This window comes from Petromyzon marinus, chromosome 29 (assembly GCF_048934315.1).
Source record: "Petromyzon marinus isolate PM22_M1 ecotype Great Lakes invasive population chromosome 29, UKy_Petmar_22M1.pri1.0, whole genome shotgun sequence".
Classification (NCBI taxonomy): Eukaryota; Metazoa; Chordata; class Hyperoartia; order Petromyzontiformes; family Petromyzontidae; genus Petromyzon; species Petromyzon marinus.
The window spans coordinates 9,193,280-9,220,583 of record NC_133695.1 but is presented as its reverse complement, the minus strand read 5'-3'; the positions used below and the strand labels follow the sequence as shown (position 1 = coordinate 9,220,583).

The following is a 27,304-nucleotide window of genomic DNA, read 5'->3' as shown; positions in this document are numbered from 1 at the left end:
ATCATTTCTTTGTCAGTGGGCAAACGTACAAAATCAGCAGGGGATCAAATACTTTTTTCCCACACTGTAGATGCTCAGCAGGAAAGGCCAATGAGCTGCTAGGCTCTAAATCATGATTATTCCCTAAATGGGATTTTAACTGAAAACCACCTTCTGACTTGATTCCAGTGATCTAACAATCACACCACCTGGCCATTACAATTAATCATATTTCGATATTGGTAAAAAATTACCAAAAGTACAAACCTCAAGTTAACTTTTTATATCCATCCACTCTCAATCGGTAACATTAAGCAAGTCAAGAAAGCGGATAATAATGACACAAAGACATACCTAAGCGTATCAGTTTTTAGAACAAAAAAAACACGTGGGGTCCCACTCGAGCAAGGAGTGCAAATTATGGTCAATATAGGAGCATATGCAATACAATGAATTACATTGACATCGTTCCGTATTTATCTTTTTTTAATGTTTCAGTCGACAAAGTTTGGACATATGGCAATCACAGCATCCGTTTCCACATAAGTTGAACATGACAGTAAAGCCTCTCAAACTTGCACATTATTCCATCCCACCCCAAAGACAGATACCCCGTATAGCCTCCACAGACTGTTGGGGCAAGTGCTGTGAGCGAGCACCTGTGAAGGCCAGAGCTTTACACGAGGGGGTGGGTGGCCAGCACCACGCCCGGCCGCCTTTGTCTCCCTAGTGGCAATGTTTACACAACACACAAGGTACTCAAAAGAGGCTGAGTCGATCTAGGGAAGGCCCAGGGATCGCTGTTGACCGTGAGCGAGAATCGAAGTCGGGTCGCCGGGTTCGTGGCGCAGCACGCTAACCCCATCACACCTCTTCCACTAATACAGCAGCACATCTCTCGTGGCGAAGCAAAAAACCTGTAGACATGTCATACGTTGTGTCAACAGTGAAGGTTTAATAATGGCTTCAAGCCTACAAACGGAATGCCCAAAGGCAATATCTGTAATTGAAGAGGTCACATTCATCCTTATCAGACAAAACTTTATTTTCAGTCTTTATATCTACAGAGAGAAAAAACACAAGATAAATGAAGGTCATGTTCAATTAGTTCCTTACATTCTACACCGGGAAGATTCAGCCATTGCATGCAATCTTACATTTAGATATGGCACAGTGTAGTTTTACAACATTGCAGCTTCTTACACCCATACGTTAAGAAAGAAGATTGGGGTGTACTTTAAATGAAATTGGAAATGCATTTGCTTTGTTTCCACACGGGAAGGTAGGGATGGGCATGGTGTACACGGCATCACACATCAATGAACGAGTAGTTGTTTTAATTGAATGATTAATCCAGCCAACGAAAGCAAATACACTTAAGGGGCCGAATTCTGCTTTCGATGCAACATTTCATGAGAACAAATAAACTTGGGGCAAATGTAATTTTACCCAGCAAAGTGGCATTAACAAGCACACAAATTATCCCTTCTTGAGCAAAGCCTGAAAGTTAGTTGCATGCAGCATTTGATGTATGTAGCATCCAACTAAAAACAGCATGACCACGCCAACGAAAAAAAACCCTTAGGTTCCCGAAGATACAAGCAGATTGTTGAAAAGTTGTTGTTTTTACGTTGGGCTATTTCCAGTGGAGGTGGTGTTATTGGATGAGCAAAACAACTAGAAAGTTAAATTTCGATTTAAAGCTTTCGTGACTGCAAGGATTCATCTTCTCTGGTTCTTTCGGTAAAGTCACGTAGAATGAGAATAAAATAATAAATTGCTAAAATAAAATAACACAATAATATTCACACGACGTTTCGGCCACAACACAAACGGCCTTCATCAGGTGAAGGGACGAGACTGTCTGGAGGACAGCGCTGAAGGCCGCTTGTGTTGTGGCCGAAACGTCGTGAGAATATTGTGTTATTTTATTTTATCAATTTATTATTTTACTCTCATTCTACGTGACTTTACCGAAAGAACCAAAGAAGATGAACTAGAAAGTTGTACACTGAATGTGAAGACAGAACACTTGTTTCATAACATTAGCAGAACCTCGGCCTCCACCCCCACAGCATGCAAGGGTTCACGTTGATTTTCTTCATAAATTATATTGGCATCGAGTGATGAGGTCAATGTGTTGGGTAGGGTGTAAGGTTGTGAGCCAGTGGGGTTTTTCTTTGATGGAGTACCACTTTGAAATTTAGACGAAACAGCAGTTGATGATACTGCATTGGTTTCAGCACAAAGTGTTTTTTTCCTGCGAGAAACCGAAAAGAAAAAAAAACTTTTAAAAAGCAGCAATGGGGCTAAAAATGTACTTTATAATTCATTTTGCGTTTGCCTTCCCCGAAAACTAAGAGGTTGTTTGGGTTAGATCGTGTAAATGTCGTCAAAACCCGCCACCACCCGACACAGCCAACCAGTTAAGGGTTATATTCTTAGCTCTTTCGGTAAAGTCACGTTGAAGGGAAACAATAAAATAATAAAAAAACATTTGAAAGTGTCGGGTTTTTTTTTTCAAATGTTTCTTTCCGTTGTTTTTTTCACACCTGATGACGGCCGTTTGTGTTATGGTCGAAACGTCGTGAACATTTTTATTGTTTTATATATATTTTATTTTATTGCTTCCCTTCAACGTGACTTTACCGAAAGAGCTAAGAATATGAATTACTGCAGTCACGAAAGCTTTAAATCAAAATAGTTAAGGGTTGTTACGTAAACAGAACATGCCAATTTGTCACTAGCACAGCACACCGGTGTATTGGAGAGCCAAGCCACAACATTAACAAAAAAATATCTTATAGATATTGGTCGCGAAAGCCTACGTGTTAAACTAAATATAGAACTCTGGAAATTATCAGTTATGCCACAAACTTGTAGTATTAACGATGTAAAGCACGAACCCCAAGCACATTTATCAAGACACCGTCACTTGGGAGAAAGTTTGAAGCAAGTGTTTATTGTAAAAGGTCTACGATTTCCAAAACAAAAGCTGACTTTTTATCCTGAAAACGTTTCTATTATCATTTTAATTGAGTGGAAATAATAGAAAATGAATGCATGCACAACAAAGCACCATCATATCTCAATACACCACTTTTCAACCAATCACTTTCAGAAACCCAATCGTAAAAATTAAAAAAAAACTATATAAAACTCTACTCTTTCAATCACAAAGATGTATGCGTGTTTAAGTTATGTTGCCTCATTTCTTTACAAATACATAATAAATAACCTCGTGTTACTATTCTAGTAATACTCGAATGCAACAGCAGAACCAAATAAAGCTACACTTAATGTATACTCGCCGCCCATTCTCCAGCCTCTACAGAGGACCACATGACCTCAAGCAGCCAATCATACAATGACCAGTTGCGATTATGGAGGGGGGGGGGGGGGTCGCCCGAGATGACCGAGTGCATCGCTTTAAAAAAAAGGTTTACCACTCGGGTCCTCTCAGATGCGTATTCGGGTTGGTACCCGCGCGTTGGCCGGGATGACATCCGACGTTTCGCTCCACGTGCCAAGAGCTTCTCTCGCAACAGCATTACTTTTTGCCCTCTGCTATGTACGTCGCGTTCATTCGGAAAAAAAAAACTTACGCGATCACAAATCCCAAATCCCCCCCCCCCCCCCCCCCCCCGTGTGCAAAACAAACAAAAAAATCAACGGTCGGGCATAGCGCGACGGGGGACACCGACAATCGTTATGAGGGGGCGGCCCGTGGTGACAAACGTGGCGGTGTGACGTTTCGGCCGACGCGTGGATTTTTAAAATGTGGACTACCCCCATCCCTCCCTTCTTGGGCGAGCGCGGCCTATGACCCGAACCAACAAGACGCCGTATTCTGATGCCCGTGCCATCTTCCTAGAAGAAGATCTGCTTGGCGTCGCTGGGAGCTTGCTCCATGGGGCAGTAGGGACATTTAAGCCTGTTGGAAGAAGAGGGGGGAAAACACGAAATGAGGTCAAATGACCACCAAAGAAATACGAGCATCTGCATGGAATGTTTGTATCATGGAATGTTTTTTATCAATGACCCAAAACACACGGCCAAGGCAACAAAGGAGTGGCTCAAGAAGAAGCACATTAAGGTCCTGGAGTGGCCTAGCCAGTCTCCAGACCTTAATCCCATAGAAAATCTGTGGAGGGAGCTGAAGGTTTGAGTTGCCAAACGTCAGCCTTGAAACCTTAATGACTTGGAGAAGATCTGCAAAGAGGAGTGGGACAAAATCCCTCCTGAGATGTGTGCAAAGCTGGTGGCCAACTACAAGAAACGTCTGACCTCTGTGATTGCCAACAAGAGTTTTGCCACCAAGTACTAAGTCATGTATTGCAGAGGGGTCAAATACTTAATTCCCTCGTTAAAATGCAAATCAATTTATAACATTTTTGATGTGTTATACTGGATTTTGTTGTTATTCTGTCTCTCACTGTTCAAATAAACCTACCATTAAAATTAAAGACTGATAATTTCTTTGTCGTACTAAATCAGCAGGGGATCAAATACTTTTTTCCCTCACTATATGACAGCCACAACTTCACTATTAGGGAATAGATACGGCACAAATTATCACTGAAATAATGCTAAGGAGTATTCCAACCACTTTATTATTTCCCCCTGCACACAACTTCGCATCAGGTTATGCACGATAAAAGTGTCTGGGAGGTACACCAAAGCACTTCAGTTGTTTTTATTGTGCCTCATTTACCAAATCACGACACTCATTTATGATGCACAGAATAAATGGTTTGCTCCATATCACACGCTACATATTATGCATAAGAGATGTCAGCCCGTCCAATAGACGGGGTGATGTGACATGGCAACTGATGACCCACTTCTGCCATTCACCACTTACCAGACATCAACTCACCCACCACTCACTGCTCACCAACTCACCAGACATTCACTAGTCACTCACCCAAAAACTTACCATCCACCAGACCACTCACCACATGCTCAGTGTTGATGGACCAACATCACAAAGCGTCATACACTCCCGACATTTCAAGCTTCACTTTGGCAACCGCCAAATGTAAACTTGACATTTCTAACTTTACACTAGTGACCTTGCGCTGCCCATCCCATGCACCCAAACAGCATGCGGATTGGTCTAGCACAGGGGTCGGGAACCTATGGCTCGCGAGCCAGATGTGGCTCTTTTGATGATTGCATATGGCTCGCAGATAAAACAAAATATTCTCACTTGTTTTAATCCATCCATCGATTTTTCACTGCGCATGTCCTGTTCAGGGCTGCAGGAGCAATTGTCCATTATTTTAATTGGATGATACTGGCCTACGTTTGCCGTTGCTGGGTAAAACAGGTAAACGCCCCCTTTTGAATCAGTCTGAGACTGCGTCTGCTCGGTCATTAGCTCAAAGCTAACCCTTCGACGAAGAAGATGGCGAAAAGAAAAAAAGACGACGAGTATCGTACATTTCAGGACGAATGGACCGAAGAATTCGCCTTTGTGGAGAGAGCGGGTTCTGCGGTGTGTCTAATTTGCAATGACAAAATTACATCGTTGAAACGGTCGAATGTAAAGCGGCACTTCGACACGCGCCATGCTACCTTTGCATCAAAATACCCTGCGGGAGACAGCAGAAAGAAAGCGTGCCAAGAGCTTCTGAGCAGGGTGCAAGCTAGCCAGCAGCAACTCCGCGTATGGACCCGGCAAGGTGACTATAATTCGGCTAGCTTTGCTGGTTCTTTAGCAATAGTGAGGAACGGAAAACCATTCACAGATGGCGAGTATGCTAAAACGTTCATGCTGGATGTAGCCAATGAACTTTTTGATGATCTTCCGAACAAAGACAAGATAATCAAACGGATACAAGACATGCCTCTGTCGGCAAGAACTGTTCATGATCGTACCATCGTGATGGCAAACAAAGTGGAGGAAACGCAAGTGAAGGACATAAATGCAGCGCCGTTCTTTTCTCTGGCTTTGGATGAGTCAACAGACGTGAGCCATTTGTCGCAGTTCAGCGTGATTGCAAGATATGCTGTTGGTGACACACTGCGCGAAGAAAGTCTTGCTGTTCTGCCATTGAAAGGGTCCACAAGAGGTGAGGATTTATTCAAGTCTTTCATGGAGTTTGCTCAAGAAAAAAGTCTACCTATGGATAAACTTCTCTCAGTGTGTACTGATGGTGCTCCGTGTATGGTGGGGAAAAACAAAGGATTTGTGGCGCTTCTCCGTGAACATGAAAATAGACCCATCCTAAGTTTCCATTGCATTATACACCAGGAGGCACTTTGTGCTCAGATGTGTGACAGGCAGTTTGGCGAAGTGATGTCGCTGGTCATTCGTGTGATCAACTTTATTGTTGCCCGAGCCTTAAATGATCGCCAGTTTAAAACACTGCTGGATGAAGTTGTAAATAACTATCCTGGTCTGCTTTTGCACAGCAATGTGCGTTGGTTGTCAAGAGGGAAGGTGCTTAGCCGTTTTGCGGCTTGCCTGAACGAAATCCAGACTTTCCTTGAAATGAAAGGCGTCGGGCATCCTGAGCTAGCCGACACCGAGTGGCTCCTCAAGTTTTACTATCTCGTAGATCTGACTGAACATCTGAACCAGCTCAACGTGAAAATGCAAGGCATTGGAAATACAGTGTTATCCCTTCAATAAGCTGTATTTGCTTTTGAAAACAAGCTGGAGCTTTTCATCACGGATCTTGAAACAGGTCGTTTACTACATTTTGAAAAACTGAGCCAATTTAAAGATGCATGCACAGCAAGTGAGCCCATTCAAAACCTTGATCTCCACCAGCTAGCTGGCTGCACATCCAGTCTCCTACAGTCCTTCAAAGCACGCTTTGGAGAATTTCGTGAGCACACTCGTCTTTTTAAGTTCATCACCCATCCAAACGAGTGTTCACTGAACACAGCCGACCTGAATTACATCCCTGGTGTCTCCGTCAGAGATTTTGAAGCAGAAGTGGCTGACCTGAAGGCCTCAGACATGTGGGTGAATAAGTTCAAGTCACTGAATGAAGATTTGGAAAGAATCACACGACAGAAAGCGGAGTTGGCGAGCAAGCACATGTGGACAGAAATGAAAAAACTCCAACCCGAAGACCAGCTGATTCTCAAAACTTAGAACGCGCTTCCTGTCACATACCACACACTGCAGCGTGTGAGTATTGCTGTATTGACCATGTTTGGATCTACGTATGCATGTGAGCAGTCATTCTCACATCTTAAAAACATCAAGTCCAACCTACGATCACGTTTAACGGATGAAAGCCTCAACGCTTGCATGAAGCTTAACCTCACCAAGTACCAACCCGACTACAAAGACATCAGCAAATCCATGCAGCACCAGAAGTCGCATTAATGGTGAGTGTTATAACAACATTATTTAAAAGAATAAATTCAGAGGCTTATTATACTGACATTTAGTTGAATTCACTTTTAAAATATATTATATGGCTCTCACTGAAATAAATTTCCAAATTTTTTGCTTTCATGGCTCTCTTAGTCAAAAAGGTTCCCGACCCCTGGTCTAGCATTTAGTGGGAACTTTGAATCTGGCCAATCAGGGGGCAGGGCAGTGCAGACCAGGTGACCTCCATAAAAAAACGGACTGCCAATGGGGAGTGTTGTGATTGGTGAGTCATGATGGATGGACAACAGACAGACAGAAAGCATGGTCCTTATAGTACGAACAGACGAACACTAACCATGAATAGCAAAGGGTATTGTACACTATTGTTAGCACTTTAAATTGGATTTTGTTACCACTTACTTTACAGGCAAACTATTTCCCACAAATCGTAATTAGTTTTTATACGATTGACAATCTGTGTGTCTATTGTGTAACTGTTGTATCACATGACCTGTAGGTACATGCTCCAGCTTTCCCCTTGTAGTCAGAGGGAGGGGGCGAATCTGAGTGGTTCTAGCTAGGAGTAAATGTGGCTTGGTGTGAACCATTATAGACCTATCCTACTCAGAGGCATGCCCATACTGGCCACAGCCTCTCATGCAGGGACCCATTGGCTGACCAGTACCTCTACACCAGCCTCCCTGCTGATGCTCTCCTATGACTTTCTCAGCCAGCCGTTTCTATGGAAGCTGTTCCCTAGGCAACATGTTTCCAGCGTGACAATTGGTCCTAGTTAATACCAGCATATATTTATTTATTTATTTTGCAGCGCACAAGTGCTTTAGGGTACAGGGTTTGAATGTTGCAGTCTACATCAGTGCAATGTCCATTGGTCAAAATGTGGATTTGTATAAACAAATTATTTGGCGATGCTGCACAAGCACAGTGAACTGGTGCACAAGCACAGTGAAGAAAAAAATACTCAAGTGCTGACGTGACTTCCGAGATTTTTGGATTCGTGTAAGTTTGTTCAAATTGGCACACACACATACAAGGGAATAATGAAGCACGTGTACAGATAACCCTAATTGCCAAGTTGAACTAAACTAAGTACCAAACCCATGTTACTTGAACGGGTTTCCTTCATGCGGTAAATGGTCATTATATACTGAAAAAGTCACGGAAACACGCGCATGCTTCGTGGCGGCATGAGTTGCATGCTCGGCAATCTCAGCAGCGCTGGCTGAAGTGCTCTGCCCGGGCTACTGTGCCATTAGGCGATACCGTAGAGCTACTCCTGCATTATACGAGACTTGTGACAAGCCACTGATGAAGGAAAACCGTTTACGAACCCGACACCACAGAGAGGTGAGGATCTTCGACTGCCCCACTCGATATAATCAGGTTCTCACTTCTTGGCTATTTCGTACTCTTGAGCACCGTCATCAATGGCTGCTCAAAAACACCGTCGAGTAATGGTGATTTCACCTCGTTGAGCCAATGGCACAATTGTATAACTGTGCATTGCAAAGACAGACAGCAAACCCGAAAGAGTCAATTTAAGAAGGGGAAGAAACGGTTGAACTTCCAAAGTCATTCCGGGAAACGCGATGCAAAACTCGACTGCCTGCTGAGGGCTTTGTTTCACTTTCGATTGGAACGTAATTGGCGATTTAACACAATAGCCATCTCCTCAAATTTTGATTTAAAGCTTTCGTGACTGCAGGGATTCATATTCTTGGTTCTTTCGGTAAAGTCACGAAGAAGGGAAACAATAAGATAATTAAATTAAATCAGGTGTGAAAACCACAGCAAGAAAATTTTATATTGGAAGGATTTGATAAACCATTTCGGGTCTTAATTGATTGTTCACGCTTACGGTGGCTTTCAGACCGCGTCCATTATTTTCGTCTCCCCCCTCCTCTTTTCCGAACAAAGATGGACTCGTCCATCTGAACAAACTGTCAAATTTTCTTGCTCTGGTTTTCACACCTGATGATGATTGCTTGTGTTGCAGTCGAAACGTCGTGAGAATTTTATTTTTTTATATTTGTATTATTTTTTTTATTATTTTATTGTTTCCCTTCTACGTGACTTTACCTAAAGAACCAAGAATATATATCCATCTCCTCGCTAAATGAGAGGGTGCTTCTCTTGAAACACCGCATCGCTAATAGTCAGATGGCACGGTGGGGGGGAATTGGCACAACACCCCACACATCTCAATCCAATTACACATTACAACTTGTACCCGCCCCTGCCGGCCTCACCTTGGCTACGCATCGCTCCCCGAAGCAACGGTAGTTGTAAACCGAGTTGCCTATCGTACGCTGTTATGTTGACGGATGTAAACTATAAATTATTTTTCTTTTAACAGGTAAGCCGCATTGAGCTATGTAGCTTTTTTTCATAAGCGACCTGGCCACAAATGATAACTCAATGAAGTGGCTTATCACGTGGAAATGTATAGCAGGAGCCAAATACTCCGAGTGCATGTTGATTCTCAATGTGGAGGGAAAAACCAAAGGACCCGGAGAAAATTTCACGCTACCATGGGGATAATATGCAAACTCCAAATATACAGCAGGCATCAGGGTCGGGATCACACCCACGACCTCCTGTACACCACGCGAGGTAGTTAACATCTCGCCACCACGGCTCCCCTTGAAGGTGATAGTTCCCCAGTTGCCATGGATCGCTGCGAACGCAGATCCTCCAGACTCTGATTACTTGTTCCCCTGGCTCGAGCACACACTTGTTTCCGTTGACGAGCTTGTTGAGGGCGTCTCGCGAGATGACGTGGCCGCACACGAGGCGCATCGGGGGGTTCGATTCCGTCGTCTGCTGTCGGAGGATTGGGCAGGCGAACACCGAGTGGTACCAGCAGCCCTTGCCCAGATCGATCTCGATCTACAGACGAACACGCAGACACAAAGACATAGACCCGCCGTTATAGCCTTAATAGACTGTTGGGGCAAGCGCTGTTAAGCGAGTAGCAGCTATGAAGGCCGGCACATCACACAAGGGGGTGGGTGGCCAGCACCACGCCCGGCCGCCTTGTCTCCAGAGTGGCAACATTTACACATTGTATCAGGTACTCATTTAAGGCTAAGTCGACCTAGGTGAGGCCCAGAACAGGTTCAGATAACCGTTACTGGTGTTGGCCGTGAGCGTGAATCGAGTACGGATCGCCGGGTTCATAGCGTAGCGTGCTAACTGTTGCACTACAGCCCCCCACACTATAAAGACAAAGATACACAAGTCAAAATTATCCACCATCAACACTTAAACTTGATGAGAATATATTACATTTATAGACTGTATTTTCTACATTCAAGACTATGATCATCACAAAAATTAATAAACGGATAGTCCGTTGGCCAAGGGGAGGTAAAACTAAGAGGCATTGGAGCTAATTGAGAGAACCGACAAATAAAACAAATGCGTCGAGGCATGGTTTTAAGAACACTGGGCGAGGCACCCCACAGACGGGGAGCAGCACAACACTGGGCAAGGCACTCCAGAGACAGGCAGCAGCAGTACGATACTTGGCTAGGCACTCCAGACGGGGAGCAGCACAACACTGGGCTAGGCACTCCACAGACGGGGAGCAGCAGCACAACACTGGGCTAGACACTCCACAGACGGGCGGCAGCAGCACAACACTGGGCTAGGCACTCCACAGACGGGCGGCAGCAGCACAACACTGGGCTAGGCACTCCACAGATGGGCGGCAGCAGCACAACACTGGGCTAGGCACTCCACAGACGGGCGGCAGCAGCACAACACTGGGCTAGACACTCCACAGACGGGGAGCAGCAGCACAACACTGGGCTAGGCACTCCACAGACGGGCGGCAGCAGCACAACACTGGGCTAGACACTCCACAGACGGGCGGCAGCAGCACAACACTGGGCTAGGCACTCCACAGACAAGCAGCAGCAGCAGCAGCACAACACTGGGCTAGGCACTCCACAGACGGGCGGCAGCAGCACAACACTGGGCAAGACACTCCACAGACGGGGAGCAGCACAACGCTGGGCTAGGCACCCCAGAGCTGGGGTAGAGCAGCACAAAATATTGCATTAACACCATTATGTGGAGAAGCCACATCCAGTGGTGACCCGTGCTGATAGCGAGCACATGAGGCTGGCATGACACTTGACCTGGCGACGGTGTGGCCAGCACCGTGTTCGGCCAGCTCACGGTGTGTATACATCTTGCCAAGGAAACATTTAAAACGGAGTTGTTTTATGGGAAGGCTCTGGCCAGGTTTAAAAGCTACTCACCACTGATGTACCTGGCTGGGAATTGATACCAGGACACTGACATTTACAACACAGTGCACCAACCACTGTGCCACAATTCCTTCTACACAGACTATTTATATATTTAATATATATTGGTTTTGGCACAAATGGTGTTTAACATGAACCTTATAAAACTAAAAAAAGTATGTAAATTAATGTTTATTAACCAGCATGGACGATAGTGTGTTATATGAAGAATGCCTGATTTAAATCAATGGTGACTTGAAGGACTTTTCAATTAAAGCTCCCAATTTATTACAAAGTGTAAGAAGATTGAAATACAGCATCTATTTTACAAGTCAGACATAACAACAAGATGAATGCAAGATCAACTTTTGCACTGTTAATACATTTTAACGGGTGATAACAGTATGCAACGGTGTTACCGAATTACAAACTCTTGTAAATTGCATACCAAGGGTGTTAACTTCTGCAACATGTGCTAAGAAAATCATACAACACTTGCAGTCAGATATGACAGTAAATGTGTTGCCAATTGGCTTAGCGATAAGCATGCTATCCAACTGGAATATCCAACATACATTAAAAAGTACAGCAGAGTTCCAAACAACTCTGTACTGGTCTCTTCACATTAACACCGCTTCATGCTTTTCACTGCTTTGACAGCACACAATTCACATACAATTCATAATACTGATTGGAGGTACATTAGAAGACCACCAGACCAGTAATGGTCAGGTTTCAATCAAATTTCATGTGCACAGCTGAAAACAATATCCTCATTGTGGGACAGTGTCAAAAGTGTCAATGTATCGACGCTTTCTTAATCCAACCAGAGTGTACAGCGGACTGGGTGAAGTCAGGTAGTTTTGGCGAGTTTAAGCGCCCCCTGGCGAACACAGTGGACAGCATTTAAAAAAATATTAATTAGACCGGGGGTGGCAAAACCTCAGCTTCGTGTCTCACGGCGGTAAGATGTTAACCACACCTCACCACAGACTTCGAACTTCTAATTTCAAAACTCTACGGCCGGCAGGCCAGCTAGCAAGCAAGCGTCAGCAGCGAACTGGCCGTGCCTGAGAACGCTGGTGTAAAGTCATCGTGCGTCTTGTGACTCAACGCCAAATAGAGATGCTGGCATAGGGCTCATAGGGTCAAGAAGTTTGGTCACCCATCACATGAACCTAACACTCAGGGGCTTTGACTAATATATTTTTAGCAAGGATACAATTACACGAACATAAAAATTGAGGGCAAAGTTAAAGTTTTTTGGGGGGGAAAAAAAACGCTCGAGAAATAATAGAAAATAAATAACAAAACTCCGTAAAATATTTAATATTACCGATCAAAATGCACGTGAATAAATGATCACTTGTGCTGATAATATATTTAGTGATACCAAATTCTCAGGATTATGGAACTTTTTTCCATGTAGTTTAAATCAAAAGTTGGGGGGCGCGTGTTATCTGGTGGGAGTGTGCGCGTGCGATCAGATTTCCATTAAAAAAATGTGGGGCGAGTAATGCATTTTACTTTCTGCAGTGTCACACGACGTAATGGGAAATTAACATGTTAGGGCAATTATAGCTTCGTAATTTAAGAGTAAAAACCTCATGCATGTGCACAATGATTAAACTAAAACGGGCTCCTAAAAAAAGGGCAGTGTCTCTCTTCTAAAACAGCCAAGGGGTTTAGCAGCCCTGAATCAGCGGAGTAAATTTCCACATTCCGACGGTGGAAGCCAAAGTGTCTGCACAGGATGTGTACGTTATCAGAACGGAATCGGAAGTAAAAGGCCATGCGTGGGAGGGCATGTGGCATAGTTTGGTGCCAGCTATCATAAAGTGCGGTCGTGTTGGTGCAGTTCTCTGCAGCGAGTACAATGTATTCAAAAATAGCAGTGCTTTGCTGCTATAAATCAAATTAATGCTAACTGCTTGCACGCTCCGAGATTCAGCGGCGAACATGACCCACCGTGCAACTTGCAGCCGTCTCGGAACGGGAAATGATTAAAATGTTCTTACTGAAGTGTACATCAATTAACATCACTCAAGCCAGCAGACTATGACGACATCGAAACTGCAAACAAAATTCTATCAAATCTGGCGCAGACTAAATATTCGCACACAATCCGCACCAGCGTCATGAAACACCAAGATGAAAACTGAGAAATTGTGATAGAGGTTGGATGTACTCCCTGTGAGTGGGTAAACCCTGCTGCCCGCATGCCTGTGCAGTGAAAAACAACTTAACAGCTCCTCGCACGGATAACGCACGCAGTCCTAACATGCCCCCTACCGGCAGCTCATCCTTTTGATTCCACACGCCCGTGCACTGTCTCTGCTCTATCACCGCCTTGATGTTGATGAGGGACGGCAGGGCAATGCAGCCAGCGGAAAAACTACAAGGGAGCAAATAAACAACAATTCAATGGTGGAGAGCAAAGCAATCTCCGTTAACACAATATTCATTCTGACTTTAATTACCGACCGTCATTTCAGAGTTCCGTCACACGCATTTGCAAAAGAGGCAGAATCTAGATTTAAAGCTTTCGTGACTGCTAGGATCCATACTCTTTGGTTCTATTGGTCTTTACCCAATAGACTTTACCCAATAGAACCAAAGAGTAAAAGAGACAGACCCAAGGGAACTGTCGATACGGAAAAGTGTAGGTTTTGTTTATAATACAACCATTGGTGATTTTCTAATTTTGAAATGTGGCCAAAGCTATTTTTGGCACAAAGAAGCCACTTTTTTCAAATGCTATGACACTTTTAATTGGCACTGTATGTGCGGTGAACTTTTCACACCGTAAGTGGCCAACCGTGCTAATTGACAACGTTACTGCAGGGAGCACCATTGGCTAATATTTTGTAGACATTAAGATGCAGGCTGCAACAATGGAACGGCTGATCCAGTTGGAATCAAGTTTGCATTAACCACACACACTTGTGGTGAACATGCAAACAAACATGCTTTGATAATATATGCATTGTCTTTGAAACTGATGGGCCTACACCAGACAGCCTTCTTTAGGGCCTAGTCTCACCAGTGTCAGACCAGAGAACGCCAATAGGCGAAATACAAAGACAATGCACTATCAGAGCATTTAAAACTCTGGGTGAGCAGCTACAAAATGGGAATTTTTTTCCAGTATCAAAGTATGAAAATATAAGAGTTTTACCCTTTCCGGCAAAGCACTGGATTGCATACGAGTGCACCACTACGCGATGGCATTATAGTTAGAGTGCTTCACATGCAATCAGAAGGTTGCATGTTCAATCCCAATCAGTGGATAACAGTGGAAGTTCCACCAACTCAGAACCACCAATGGAGGAACACATTCAACGTTCATTTGACCTGACTATTCTTGTTCAGGAGCTAAATGCCAATGTCGAGGTCTGCTATTTATGGGAGTGATTCAGGAGAGGGTTTACTATAAACGATCAGTTTCAGTTGCGTAGTCATAAATCACACTCCTGATAAGACCATTATGAATCGGCAATGCCTATGCTAATAGACACAATCCACATTTTTGACGGTAGTGCAACATTCAGGGGTTAAACTGTACCTGACACTGAGCGGCGACTCAACAGATAGCCCGAGCAGAGCACAGGCATCGCGGGTGAACAGGTCGCAGATCTCCGCCCACTGATTTGTGTCCAGCAGGTGGGTGTAGGGAGAATGCTCGATGCCCTGGCGCAGGTACATGAGGCTGCCCATGAGCACCTGGATATCTGCAAGCAAATAGGAAGATGAAAGAACTTTCTAGAGACAATTCAACTTTACTCTTAACACAACACCTTCACCAAATCAGTACTGCAAAGGGCACCGATACCAAAGCACAACAAGCCACTGCATATGGGTGGACCATTCCTTGCAATGCAGTGAAACCGAGTACAGTAAAACCTTGGATTGCGAGTAACTTGGTCTGCGAGTGTTTTGCAAGACGAGCAATTTTTTTAAAATAAATATTAATTTGATAAACGAGCGAGGTCTTGCAATACGAGTAGTACATATACTCTGTCGAGCGTCACGTCATCACAACTAATATACGAGTGCTTTGATATACGAGTGCTTTGGATTACAAACACGTTTCCGGAACGAATTATGCTCGCAATCCAAGGTTTTATTGTACAGTATCTGATACCTACCACAGCGATGTGGAATATGCAGCAATGGCTCATGAATGCCTACACAGATGTGTACAACCCTATTCACATGTTATATACAATACTATATGAACTTATATAAAGATCAAGGTGCAGCCCTGGAATGTCTGCAGCCCTGAAATTGCTGCTCACACCACTGCTGGTAGGCAGGTTTCCACTAGACAGAGATTAAGATTAGAACTAGAGAAGACCTAGAACCAGTTCAGATATTCATCACTGATGTTGGTCATCGCCGTGAATATAATCGAGATTTCCAGGTTGAGTACCGCAGTGAGTCTACTGCTACGCTACCACTCACCAACAACAACCGTCGTTCACCACTAAGTGGTGGTGATGTCACGACGGTGCTTGTGCACTTTGAGGCCGCGTAAAGTGTCGAGGCTCGCTGGCACGTCACGGAAAAGACCCAGGTGCAATGGGTTGACCAAGTGCGATGACCGACAGATATACCAACTTGTGCTCCCCCACTGTGCCAACACTCTGCGTTTCAGCTGCCCGGCGCTCCGCTCACCACACATACACGCAAACACCCATACCTTTTTGGTGCTGGCTGGCAAAGGGCTGAAAATTGCGTGCGTACTCCAATGCCTCCCGCTGCTTAGTTCCACCGCCCGACAGCAGTTGGATAAAGTAGAGACGATGTAGCTTGAACTCCAGAGAGCTGTTCTGCGCGAGCAAGCGCTCGCGGTTCGACACAGCCCATCTGGTGAAAAATACTAAAGTTAACCCTTTCTCCCGTTCCGATAACGTATGTGTATGTCATCAGTTTCTCTTCCGATTCCGTTCTGATGACGTATACGTAGGTCACGAACCAGAAGAAAATACAAAAAAAATACTTCATCGGTACCGAGGCTCACGCAAGGCCATCCGGGAGGGCGTGGCAGTTTGGCACCGGCTATCGTAGATTGCAGTCGTGTCGCTACGTTATCAATGGTGAGTACAATGTCTTTAAAAGCAACAGCACTATGCATCTCTCAATAAAATTAACCCTGAAAGCCTTGCGTGTTCCGAAATTCAGCGGTGAGCGGGACACCCACTTAGCAACTTGTAGCCGTCTCAGTATGGCAAAGGGTTAATAAGAACATACGAACGTCCTGAAATTTAAGTGAGGTGTGGCTAGTGATTCGGCAGATGGCCTGGGTTGGGGCACTAAGGCAAGAACGATAATAGCCTCATTCAAAGCCTACGTATCCACGAGAAGTGTCGCAGGATATTTTGAATGCCAAGTTGTGATATGGCATGTTACATATAATGGGGCAAAGAAAGTCTACTTTTTGTGCTGGACTGCATTCAGTTTATTCCAGCTCTTGAGCGACTTGTATCGACGAAAGTGTCACTCAGGTCTCAACTAAAAAAGTCACTGTATTTCTCGTCTCAAGCAGGCAGTGGGGGTTATGCTCATATCTCTATTAGCCGTTCTAAAGGGTAAATTATATCTTTCCATGAAATGGACCTAACTTTTAAATTGAATGAAGACAAGATTGCAGTTTTGCTATTCAATGCTTATTTGTTGAGACGATGGGCTTGATTGGCCTCTTGTTCCATCACATTTATGGATTTTCTCTAGGCCTCTTCTGATAATGTGGGTTTTGGTGTCTGCAGCACTCGGGGATGCGTGTGGAGGTTATCATTTACCCCAGCGTCTGAGACGTCTCCTTTTTTACGTCCGTCTTTTTCTCCCCCTTTACATCACGGTCGTGACCTTGTCGTAAAAAGGCTCTTTAAAATTCCATGGCATTTAAGTGCCAATGACATACAAATTCTTACTGAAGATCCCATTAGTAACTTTAGCACATAAGGGTTATTTTATATCTATGCTACATGTAAACAAGTATATATCAACTTTTCCACATGTGCCTATTGGGAAGATGCAAACTTGGAATTTATATTTTAATAAAAAGTATTGAAACCTTTATCCAAATGCTCCTCCTGCTGATTCATTTTTTTAAGCATAAAACAGAACTGGGAGTCAGTCCACTTAGCATATTCACAAAACAATTGTTACACGGACTTATTAGTATTTCATTTTTTTATGCAGCTTATAAGCTGCTATGAAAATGCTAAATCTGTGAAAGAGATTAAAAATCTGAGTCAGCTAAGCTCTTAGGTACAATACTGTAAAGCTTTAGTTGGCATCGTCTCCTACATTATCTGCAAGCGACTCCTGTTAATCAAGATCCAGCCATTCATCTGTCTAAAGCCGGCATATAAATAGATATGTTATGCAAATATGTATTTATAGTACTGTAGTTACCAATTCGGCCATGACATCAATTCACAATGGCCTACCACCAAAGTGCTCTCACATCTTCAGGAAACTTTGCCGACTGTTAAATAATCGGCCACAGAACATATACAAGTCAAAAAGGGCTATGAATAAGATCACTCAAACAACACGTAGGTCCTATGTTCTAGGTCTATGCCTAGGCTGTGTGCCACTAGTTGTGTGATGGAAGTGACGCTTCTTGAAAGAGAAACCAGGCATTTCAGCCAGGGCACGTATATATGTTGAATTTCTTTTGCACCATACGTAGCCAACCGTGATCATTAATCAGAGGTGCAGGGGAAGAACAAAAAACTCAACACAAACAGCATATCTAAAGAAATTCGTTTTCCATCTAGATTTAAAAGTGCATAGTTCCAGTACTTGATAATATCGGAAGAGCATTCCAGCGCATCTGAAAGCGCGTGATGCAGTGACCGTCTATGTTTGGTGGCTAGCACGAGTACGTTACCGATATAATTCGTGAAGGGGAAGGAGGGGGATGGATGTCTAAAAGGGCTTCAGAGGCCATGCTCTCTCCCAGACAAATTAATTTGCCATCACAGCACCCCACAACCACAGTGATGCGTACAAGTTGCCTAGAAAGCAACCCAGACATCTCCCTTCACAGGGTGGGAGCTCGTTTCCTACAGCCAGCATGATTAGTTGATCAATGACTATAAATTATAATTGTCACGGATATTGTCAATACATACGCCAGGGCAGGTCGAAGGTCGTGCATCTTCAGGGCCTCCAGGATCCTATTGAGCTCAATAAATGGCTCCTTCTGATTCTGGTCAAGAGGTAGCCCAGCTTCCTACTCACACACAAGCATCCGCACATTGTTTACAAGTGCTTAATGTCGACACAATATCTCATAGGCAATATTGTAAAAACACGACCGTGCAATTACTGTACAAGAACACACATTCGACAATGTTTACTAACTTTTAGACATTGATATTCTTGGTTCTTTCGGTAAAGTCACGTTGAAGGGAAACAAAATACTCACAATATATATTTTATTATTTTATTGTTTCCCTTCAACGTGACTTTACCGAAAGAACCAAGATTATGAATCACTGCAGTCACGGAAGCTTTAAACCAAATTTTTTATACATTGCTTATGAAATTCCATGTTAATTATAACATACCATAATCCTGTATACTCATTATCATGAGCCACGGTCAATACACTGCTGGATGAAGGTTGTATATACTGCCCTGTCAGTGTGGTCAATGGTGTAAGGTCAGCTCGTCACTGTTCCAAGGTTAATAAAAAAAGAATACCGCTTCAGTATATTTAGGAGAATTGGTCATCCTGTCAAAAAACTGGCCCACACCCACAAGAATTTGAACTTTCCACCAGGGGCGACATAAATTAGTGTCACCACATTGCTCACATTTAGGGAGACGCTTTGCCTGAAATAGAGCATTGTATTCCTATACGCCAAGAACACGTGAGTGCAATGTACAAATACGCATGCTTACAAACGCATGAGGAAAGGGAATGAACGCCACAAAAATGCACACATGATCAAGTGATGCGCACGCAAGACTACGCTGGTGCTTTTAGAGCCACGAGAGCTTTCATGTTAGCCATTAAGACACACACAGAGGCTTATACATATACACAATGATGTGGAAAGGCAGTTGTTGCCATATGACAGGAAATCCCACATTCACGTGGTGCGAGCCAGTCCACTGACAGGATGACCACTGCTGACCATACAGAGCGACGCTCTTCACAGACTTCAGAAACACGTCCCTAAGTCGTTGCAACTAGTACAAAAAACTAAGTCGGCGGCATTGAGATGCATACGAAATGGCTTAATCAGAGCGACTCATACATGCACTTGACACACTGCTCACATCTGAAGCCCTCTTGTTGCGGCAAGCAGCAGACCTCGACACTGGCATTCATCTCCTGAATGCCAATTAATTTGAACTGCTCACTTACCCAGTCTAGGGTGAATGTGCAGCCCTGAAAAACGTATTTCTCAGCATTCCCCACCCCCGCCGCCCCCAAGCATCCTCACCAACCCACACCATAACCATCGTGGTGAAGTACAATTGAGTATCCACCACTGCCCCACAAGGTGGGTGTGGGGAGGCCCTCATCCTGCAGTGGATTGATAAGACAGGGTGAACATGTCCATGTTGGGTAACTGTTACACAAGTATACAGGCACACAGCTTGGGACTAACGTCTTGGGATTGGGGAAGAGAGAAAGAGAGAACATGACATGCCTTACCTGACAGAGCTGCTCGCCAACATCCAGCATGCCCTGCCTGAACAGGTGCTCCACGATCACATCGTTGAGGAGTTGCTGTCTCTCGGGCGTGCTGAACACCCCATCCACCGCCACGCTGCTGATGTCGGGTTCGAAATTCTACAAGGACGGCAGTGACCAGGAGATGCTCGTGCTCCAATGACCCCAAAACGACCAAGGGACTAGCTTGAAGACGACGTTCGAATGACGCCTCTCACAAAGCAGCACTCAAGACTGTTGAGTGAACACGGTGATCCAATTCTTGTATGCAACAGTCGTGTTCGGGCGTTAATAGTCGAACACTTTTAGAAGGATATAAATACAGAGGTGGCTGTTTGAGCACTTTGAATATTAAAATGCAAAGAGTTAAAATGCAAACAGGTTAAAGAGAATTAGATATCATTGTTATCACCAGTGTGCCACTGCTACAAGCCCGGATACAGAGTTTGCTTCCTGACCATGGCTAATATCACGAGCGAGTGATATCCGAGCCAGTCCTGGGCATCCAACCTCAATTAAGTAACTCGTACTGATGAGCGTGGTGTATAGTCAAATAACCCCCACGGTTGTTATGGTATGGGGAAGGCCTTCATTCCAGTGGACTGACAAATGGCAGTACATAATAATTATACAAGGAAATGAGAGGCAATTAATACATTTATTTTTAATGTTATTTGGAGGTAAATTGTATAATTGACCTACAAAACTGGACCACAAGGAGTTTACTTTACAAATATCTCATAGGGTGTTTAATGACCATTTGGAGCATATGGCACATCTAGACAGTTCATGGGTTTACTGAACATTTATAGGCTTTATCAACTCCAGCAAAGCCGACTCACAGAAATACATATATACACCATTACAGGATTCAGCCCATCGGACCCATACCTGCAACCACCATATTGCAGGTATGAGTCAAACACTTATATGGCTGCTTCTTTCCTCACACTGCTTGTCTTTGTAATTCCCTCCCATCTCTCCGTTCCCAAGTTAACAATGATCTATTACATGTGCCATTAGTTTTTAGCTGTTTGGCGTTTTTGGGCCTTTGGGCTTGTGCTCAGCAACTATGATAAAAAAACAGGACATTACACGAGTAGACAAAACAAAATTCTCGGAAAACAAAAAGTCAACTAAACGTGCTGCGGTGCATTAAAGCAAACTTGACAATGCCATTTCACAGCTTGTGCTGGACACGAATTAAATCCCATCATAAGCTTGGCCCTCACCCTGTCAATGGCTTTCCCCACTTTGGAGACACTGCCGTGGATGTCCTTGTGATCGGACGCCAGCTTCTGCACCGTGTCACGGATCTTCTTGCAGCAGTGGGACAGCACCAGGGCATGGGTGGCACTCAGCTCCGCCTCGTCGCCCACTTTCGCAAAGAGGGGGAGAAACGTGGACAACCAGTCAGACCGCTTTGCACATTGTGCGGCACAATGCTCGGGGGGGAAAAAAAAGTCAATGTATAAACACAATTATATATCATTGGTCTAAGAAGCTCAGACGGACTGTGGTGTCAGTATAACAGGCGTAAAAAAAACCGAAAACCACTTGTCGCCACAGATCAAAAACATAATTCAAGATTGTATATTATCATAATACTGTACTAACCAGTTTAACATGAGGCTTCAGAGAGATGTACGTGATTAGTGATGGTGAAGTTAATTGGCGTCCTCTGGTCTAACACCATCTGAGACGAAGAAAGCTGTCTCTCTGGTGTGGACCAATCAGTTTCAAGGACAATGCATATATTCACTTTTTTTGTTTGCATTCTGACCGCAAGCATTGTGGTTAATGCAGACAAGATTCCTTGCGGAAGGTTTCAGTTTGGTGTTTTAACATCTTAACGCCTGTTTTGTTGCCAGAAAAAAAGGAGAAAAAACCCTATTATCTTAATTGGATTAGATAAGACTTTTGATTTTCACACAGATCATCTGTAATTTAGAGGGCAAAATACACGACTACCACTTCAATAAGCTGATGCTGGCAATACCATCACTTTCAGTAAAAAGATACTTTTATAGGAGGTATGTATACTTGTGAACAAAAAAATTACACACTACTACATTTGAATACACTTAACAAGAACAAGGTCTTGATTTAAAGCTTTCGTGACTGCAGTAATTCATATTCTTAGCTCTTTCAACGTGACTTTACCGAAAGAGCTAAGAATATGAATAAGAACAAGGTCCTCTCCATCACCACGTACCAGTTGCACCACAACACGCACAATCCCCAAAGAGAAGCAAAACCGCACTTGCCAAATACATAACATATGCTAGTATATAAAAAGCACACACAGCTGTAACCTGTATGCAATGCATTACAGTAATAATGAACATTCCTTACACCAAGCATGTGCACAATAAGCGGCAGAAACATATGACTCCACTGCCTTTGTGCCAGGACCATGCTAAACAAAACCCTCCTTGCTAATGCACTCCCTTAACATGTTTATAACCTATGGAAATTTTAAGAAAACCTACATAGCTACAGCTGTCACTCGTATGGTAAGAACAATTATGGCTGACGTTGGATTGTTTATTTGGCAATGAGCAAATATACTTTCCACTAACTCAAACAAGTCACAATGTCAATTGTGACTTGTAGTGACTGAAATTGTCACTGTGGTGCCGGGCTTACGAAGCCACAGCGGATAATGTGTTGTCATTATGTGCAGCCCGGTTACGGGGTGTAGTACCAGCCCTAGCGGGGCTTGGGTGAGCGCTGGTCAGCGCGAGCAGCGTGCGGTGTGGGCTCCCGGTGTGGGAACGAGAGGGAGCGTCAGCCAGCCAGGGTTACGTTGGGGCATGATACGCTGGTTGACCTGCTGACACGTGACCGGATGATATTGGAGGGGAGCCACCGGTGGACGGGGTGGGGCCGCTGGGCGGTCACGTGGTATAAAAGAGCTCTCGGGAACCTTCGAGAAAGAGCTCGAGAGATCTGGAAGGTGGGCGGGGTGAAGGGCGGAGCCAGCCCCAGCCGAGGGGCATATAACGGGGGCCCCGTGAGGAGCTCGAGGTTCTTCGCGTGCTGGTGTTACGAAGATCCACATCGGGGAGAAGAAGCCTCTAGCCACGCGGTCCGGGACCCAGCTTGTGGTCCGGGCCGGGATAGCGAACTGTGTCTAGTTCTGCCGTAGTGTGGTTAGATGGGAATTCGAGACCCGATGTAGAATGTGTAATGTTGTGTTCAGTTGCGGAATAAATAGTGTCGCTCCCAAGATAACGTCTGCGACTCAGTTGGACTCACTACACATGGATGACGCTGTTTATCCAGTTGCCCGGCTATGTTACAGGGGAGATCCATGATGTGCGAGCACAGCAACAACAAAACAAAAACAGTAAGATTGCAGAGAATGAGTATCGGGTCCTTTAGGAATACTGCACACTAAATAATATATTTAATTATCGTAAACGAAAGATATGAAAGTCAAAAACAGTGCAAATGTAAAATTGAAAAGTTAGGGACTGGTGCAGGTAAGCTCTATATTTTAGTCTAAGTGACAAACACATGCAAATTGAACATGTGGGAGCAAGAGGCGCCAGAATAAGTGAGGTACAGGTGCAAGTATGCTCTGTTTTATTTTAATATGGAAGGAAGGAACCAAGCTGTGAAAGAGCGGCACGAGTATTCAAGAAACGTGGAGCAGCAACACGGAAATAAAATAAAATAATCAAAGTTTTAGCACATTTATTTTTTTGTAGGCACTTCTGAGGCTACCGGAGGGAGTTGGAGGAAATATGTGGCCCTTTAGGTAACTGGTGGATTTGTTTAAGAGGACCTTTAAGGGTGAAGCTAGCACAGTGATGGTCCGTATATCCAGGGGGGACAGATTTTAATTAATGTACGTATGTATGCTGAACTTCTTTCGGTTAACGGTATAATAGAATGAGACGTTTTAAGGCAAATTTAGCAGCTAGGTGGTAGATGGTGTCTCAATAATCAAATATTGGCAGGATGGTGCCATTCATCCAAAATTGAGGTGGAATAAGCATTTGTTTCTGTAAAGGAATCCAATTTAGTTGTCATTGTTTAGCCATGTGGACAATGTGGATCTTAAAATACAGTTTCGAGTCCAGAATGTCTAGATCTTTAAATGTGTCAACTTGCTCAAAAGGGAGCAAATCCAAAGCAACAAAATGAAGAGATTGGTAGATGGGTTTGGGTAAGCCAGATAATAACATAACTTTGGTCGTTTCAGCGTTGAGGAACAGTCTTATGGCTGTGTCCATCTCAGCTGGCAGCCCTGAGCCTGTGGTTGTTAATTCCACATTCACATGGTCAGTGACCAATCAACATCCAGCGTTTGACTAGCGATCGATGACAAGCTCAGTCAACAAATGCCCATGCTTTTGACAACAAAAATAATACATGACTCCTATGTTTCAACACCTGGAGCTAACAATGCCAAAACTGACATCCCTACACTTACTGTGCGCTTTTAAGAGTGAATGTTCAGTGCACACAGCCCGTTTGAAATAAAAAAAATATTCGGTGGTGCCGAGTTTAATAACAATGCCTTAAAAGAAAAATGCATAATTAGGCGTACAGTAATTTAGGGCAAAGGCACACAAAACGCCACAAAATGTATGTTTCTTTTTAAGGCAGTGTTATTGATTAAAGAGTTTCCCAACAAAATCACGCGTGGGGTTTGTAATTCAGTAACATATCTAATACAAGCCATTGTTTATTAAATAAAGTCAACATGAGGGGGGGGGGGGGGAGAATGGCATTTTTGATCTGTACACTACCAGGGGTGTGTGTCTCGACGTGGATTGAAGCTTTGCTAATGAGTAGGGGGAAAAAAAGCACCCTTTAAGACTACAGCGTGAGATGCTATCACATTACAGAGAAAAAAAACGAGATTGAAATTATTTGTATAGACATTTAAACACTGCGCATGGGATGGCATCACCTTGAAACAGCGATCACTGCTGTAGAATAGTCATTTACAATTGACCCCAGGCATGATTCTGGTGCTACATTCTAGCACATTAATGGCATTGCGGTGACGCAGTAATTCTAAAGGTGTGTACAATAATTTAAATCTAGTTCTATGTTATTGCATCCCGCACGACAATTTAGTTTTATCCTTCTCATTAGGGAAGCTTATAACCGTCTCAAGACATTGACAGGACCCCCCACCCACCCCAGCTGCGTGTCAACAATACGTTGTTTCTCCTGCGTTGACTCTTTCTTTAAGAATCAACAGCTTTTATTAGACGCGTTATTGAATTACAGACTCCACGCACGTGTTTTGTTGGGGGGGGGGGATTACTTCTCGCGTGCCACGTGGTACTACCACACGGACACTTCAGAGGGCGGGCACAGTAGAGTGAGGGTAAACACTGGACACACAAGACCGTACAAGCCAGGAAGTCTAAACAATAGTATACAAGAGAGAGATAGGAAAATGGGGACAGTGGGAAATGAACGAGACAGCGCGGACAACACGAATGAGCAAGAGTACAGCAAAGAGAGTACAGTACAGAAAAAATGGGACAGTGCAGGCACTAAATCAAACAAGACAGCACAAACCCTCTATTTGCCCACTTCAGCAGCTGTTTCCTGCTGTGGTTGTACCACCTGATGACGGACGCTTGTGTTGCGCCCGAAACGTCGTGATTTAATTTATTTTGTGACCTACGTGACTTTACCGAAAGAACCAAAGAGTATGGATCCCTGCAGTCACGAAAACTTCAAATCTAGAATTAAGGACAGCGCAAATTAGGGACAGTAAACGGTACAGACGACGACACAAACACCCCAGCCAATACAGACTGTGAAGACGAGACAGGCTTGTAGACCAGCAGACAACAGACGATAGATAAGACAAAACAACCGAGACACGATGTGTATAGACGTGAAAGTTCCGGTAGTAAAATGAAGTGAAGAGAACGACAAAACCATAGGGTACAAAGGTAGTGGACAAGGGTAGAAAGTAGACTAAAAACAAAAGAATGTACAGCACAAACAATACAAAACGAGCCAAAAATATGATACACTCCTGAATCGAATCGTTGTTGGGTAAGACGGAGAACAGTCGCACTCAACGCTATTAGTAGCATCCTCGCTATTATTAGCATCAACATTCCCATTTTGCTAGCAAGCATAACTTCAAACTTCATTATAAATTATGTACGTGGTGGGTAGCAGAGAGGGCTGTGCAACAACAACAACAAAAACCCCACGGGTTGTACTGTGCGTCTCTATGCCCTTCGCTTTCACCAACCCGTAACGGCCTTCAAAAGCACGGCGATACATTAACCCATCCGCCCACGACCCGCACGGCTTGGGATGCCTTCATCCAGCAGTTGATTTGAACAAGGACTGTACACCACACAGTCGTGATAGCCGAGCCATTATTGGTACCCTCATCCTTACAACCACTTCACTAACTCGCATGGAGCAACGTGCGGGTTGAAGTAATTGTGGACGAACAAACCGCCTCCATGACTGGCACGGCGTGGGCAGAGGCCTTAATCCAACACTACCAGTCTGGGTCTGCACAAGCCATCACGATACAAATCAAAACACACACACACACAGCACGTGAAACAAAACAATTACTACACAAAAACTGCGGTCGCGCATGACACAAACAAAGTGTCAGCAACGGTACGAGGCCGGTGTGTGTGGTGGTGGTGGTGGGGGGGGTGCTTGGCCTTGTCCGAGGCCTACACAGCTCCACTCACTTCCCGCGAGCTCCTGGCGAATGCCCGTCACGTACTGCGCAAGGTTCTCCAGGGTTCTCTCGCAGTGCTCGCCATAGGCGGAGAACTTCTGCAGCACGCGGTCCACCTCCCGCTCCACGTTCACGCACTGCTCCATGTTGTTGTTGTTGTTCTTCTCCTCCACCGCCACCACCGCCGCCGCCGCCGCCACCACAGACGCCGCGGAGGCCGCCACCGCCGCTGTTGTTGTGCTTCTTCTTCTTCTTCACCCCGACTTCAACCACCGTCTCGTCGTGGCCGACCGCTTTGTATTTCGCACAGC

At 44.3% G+C, this 27,304-nt stretch overlaps 1 protein-coding gene across 1 annotated transcript; it reads right to left on the bottom strand.

Moving 5' to 3' along the window:
* Window positions 1–1,006: 1,006 nt before the first annotated feature.
* On the bottom strand, window positions 1,007–27,303 carry RMND5A (required for meiotic nuclear division 5 homolog A). The gene is made up of 9 exons (XM_032962646.2): window positions 27,004–27,303; window positions 21,529–21,674; window positions 20,279–20,416; window positions 18,741–18,841; window positions 16,298–16,464; window positions 15,161–15,326; window positions 13,888–13,990; window positions 10,074–10,228; window positions 1,007–3,913 (listed from the first exon to the last, which is right to left on the bottom strand). Exons 1-9 carry the CDS (start codon window positions 27,137–27,139, stop codon window positions 3,850–3,852), a joined length of 1,176 nt encoding a protein of 391 aa, XP_032818537.1. The 5' UTR covers window positions 27,140–27,303; the 3' UTR covers window positions 1,007–3,849.
* Window position 27,304: the final 1 nt, after the last annotated feature.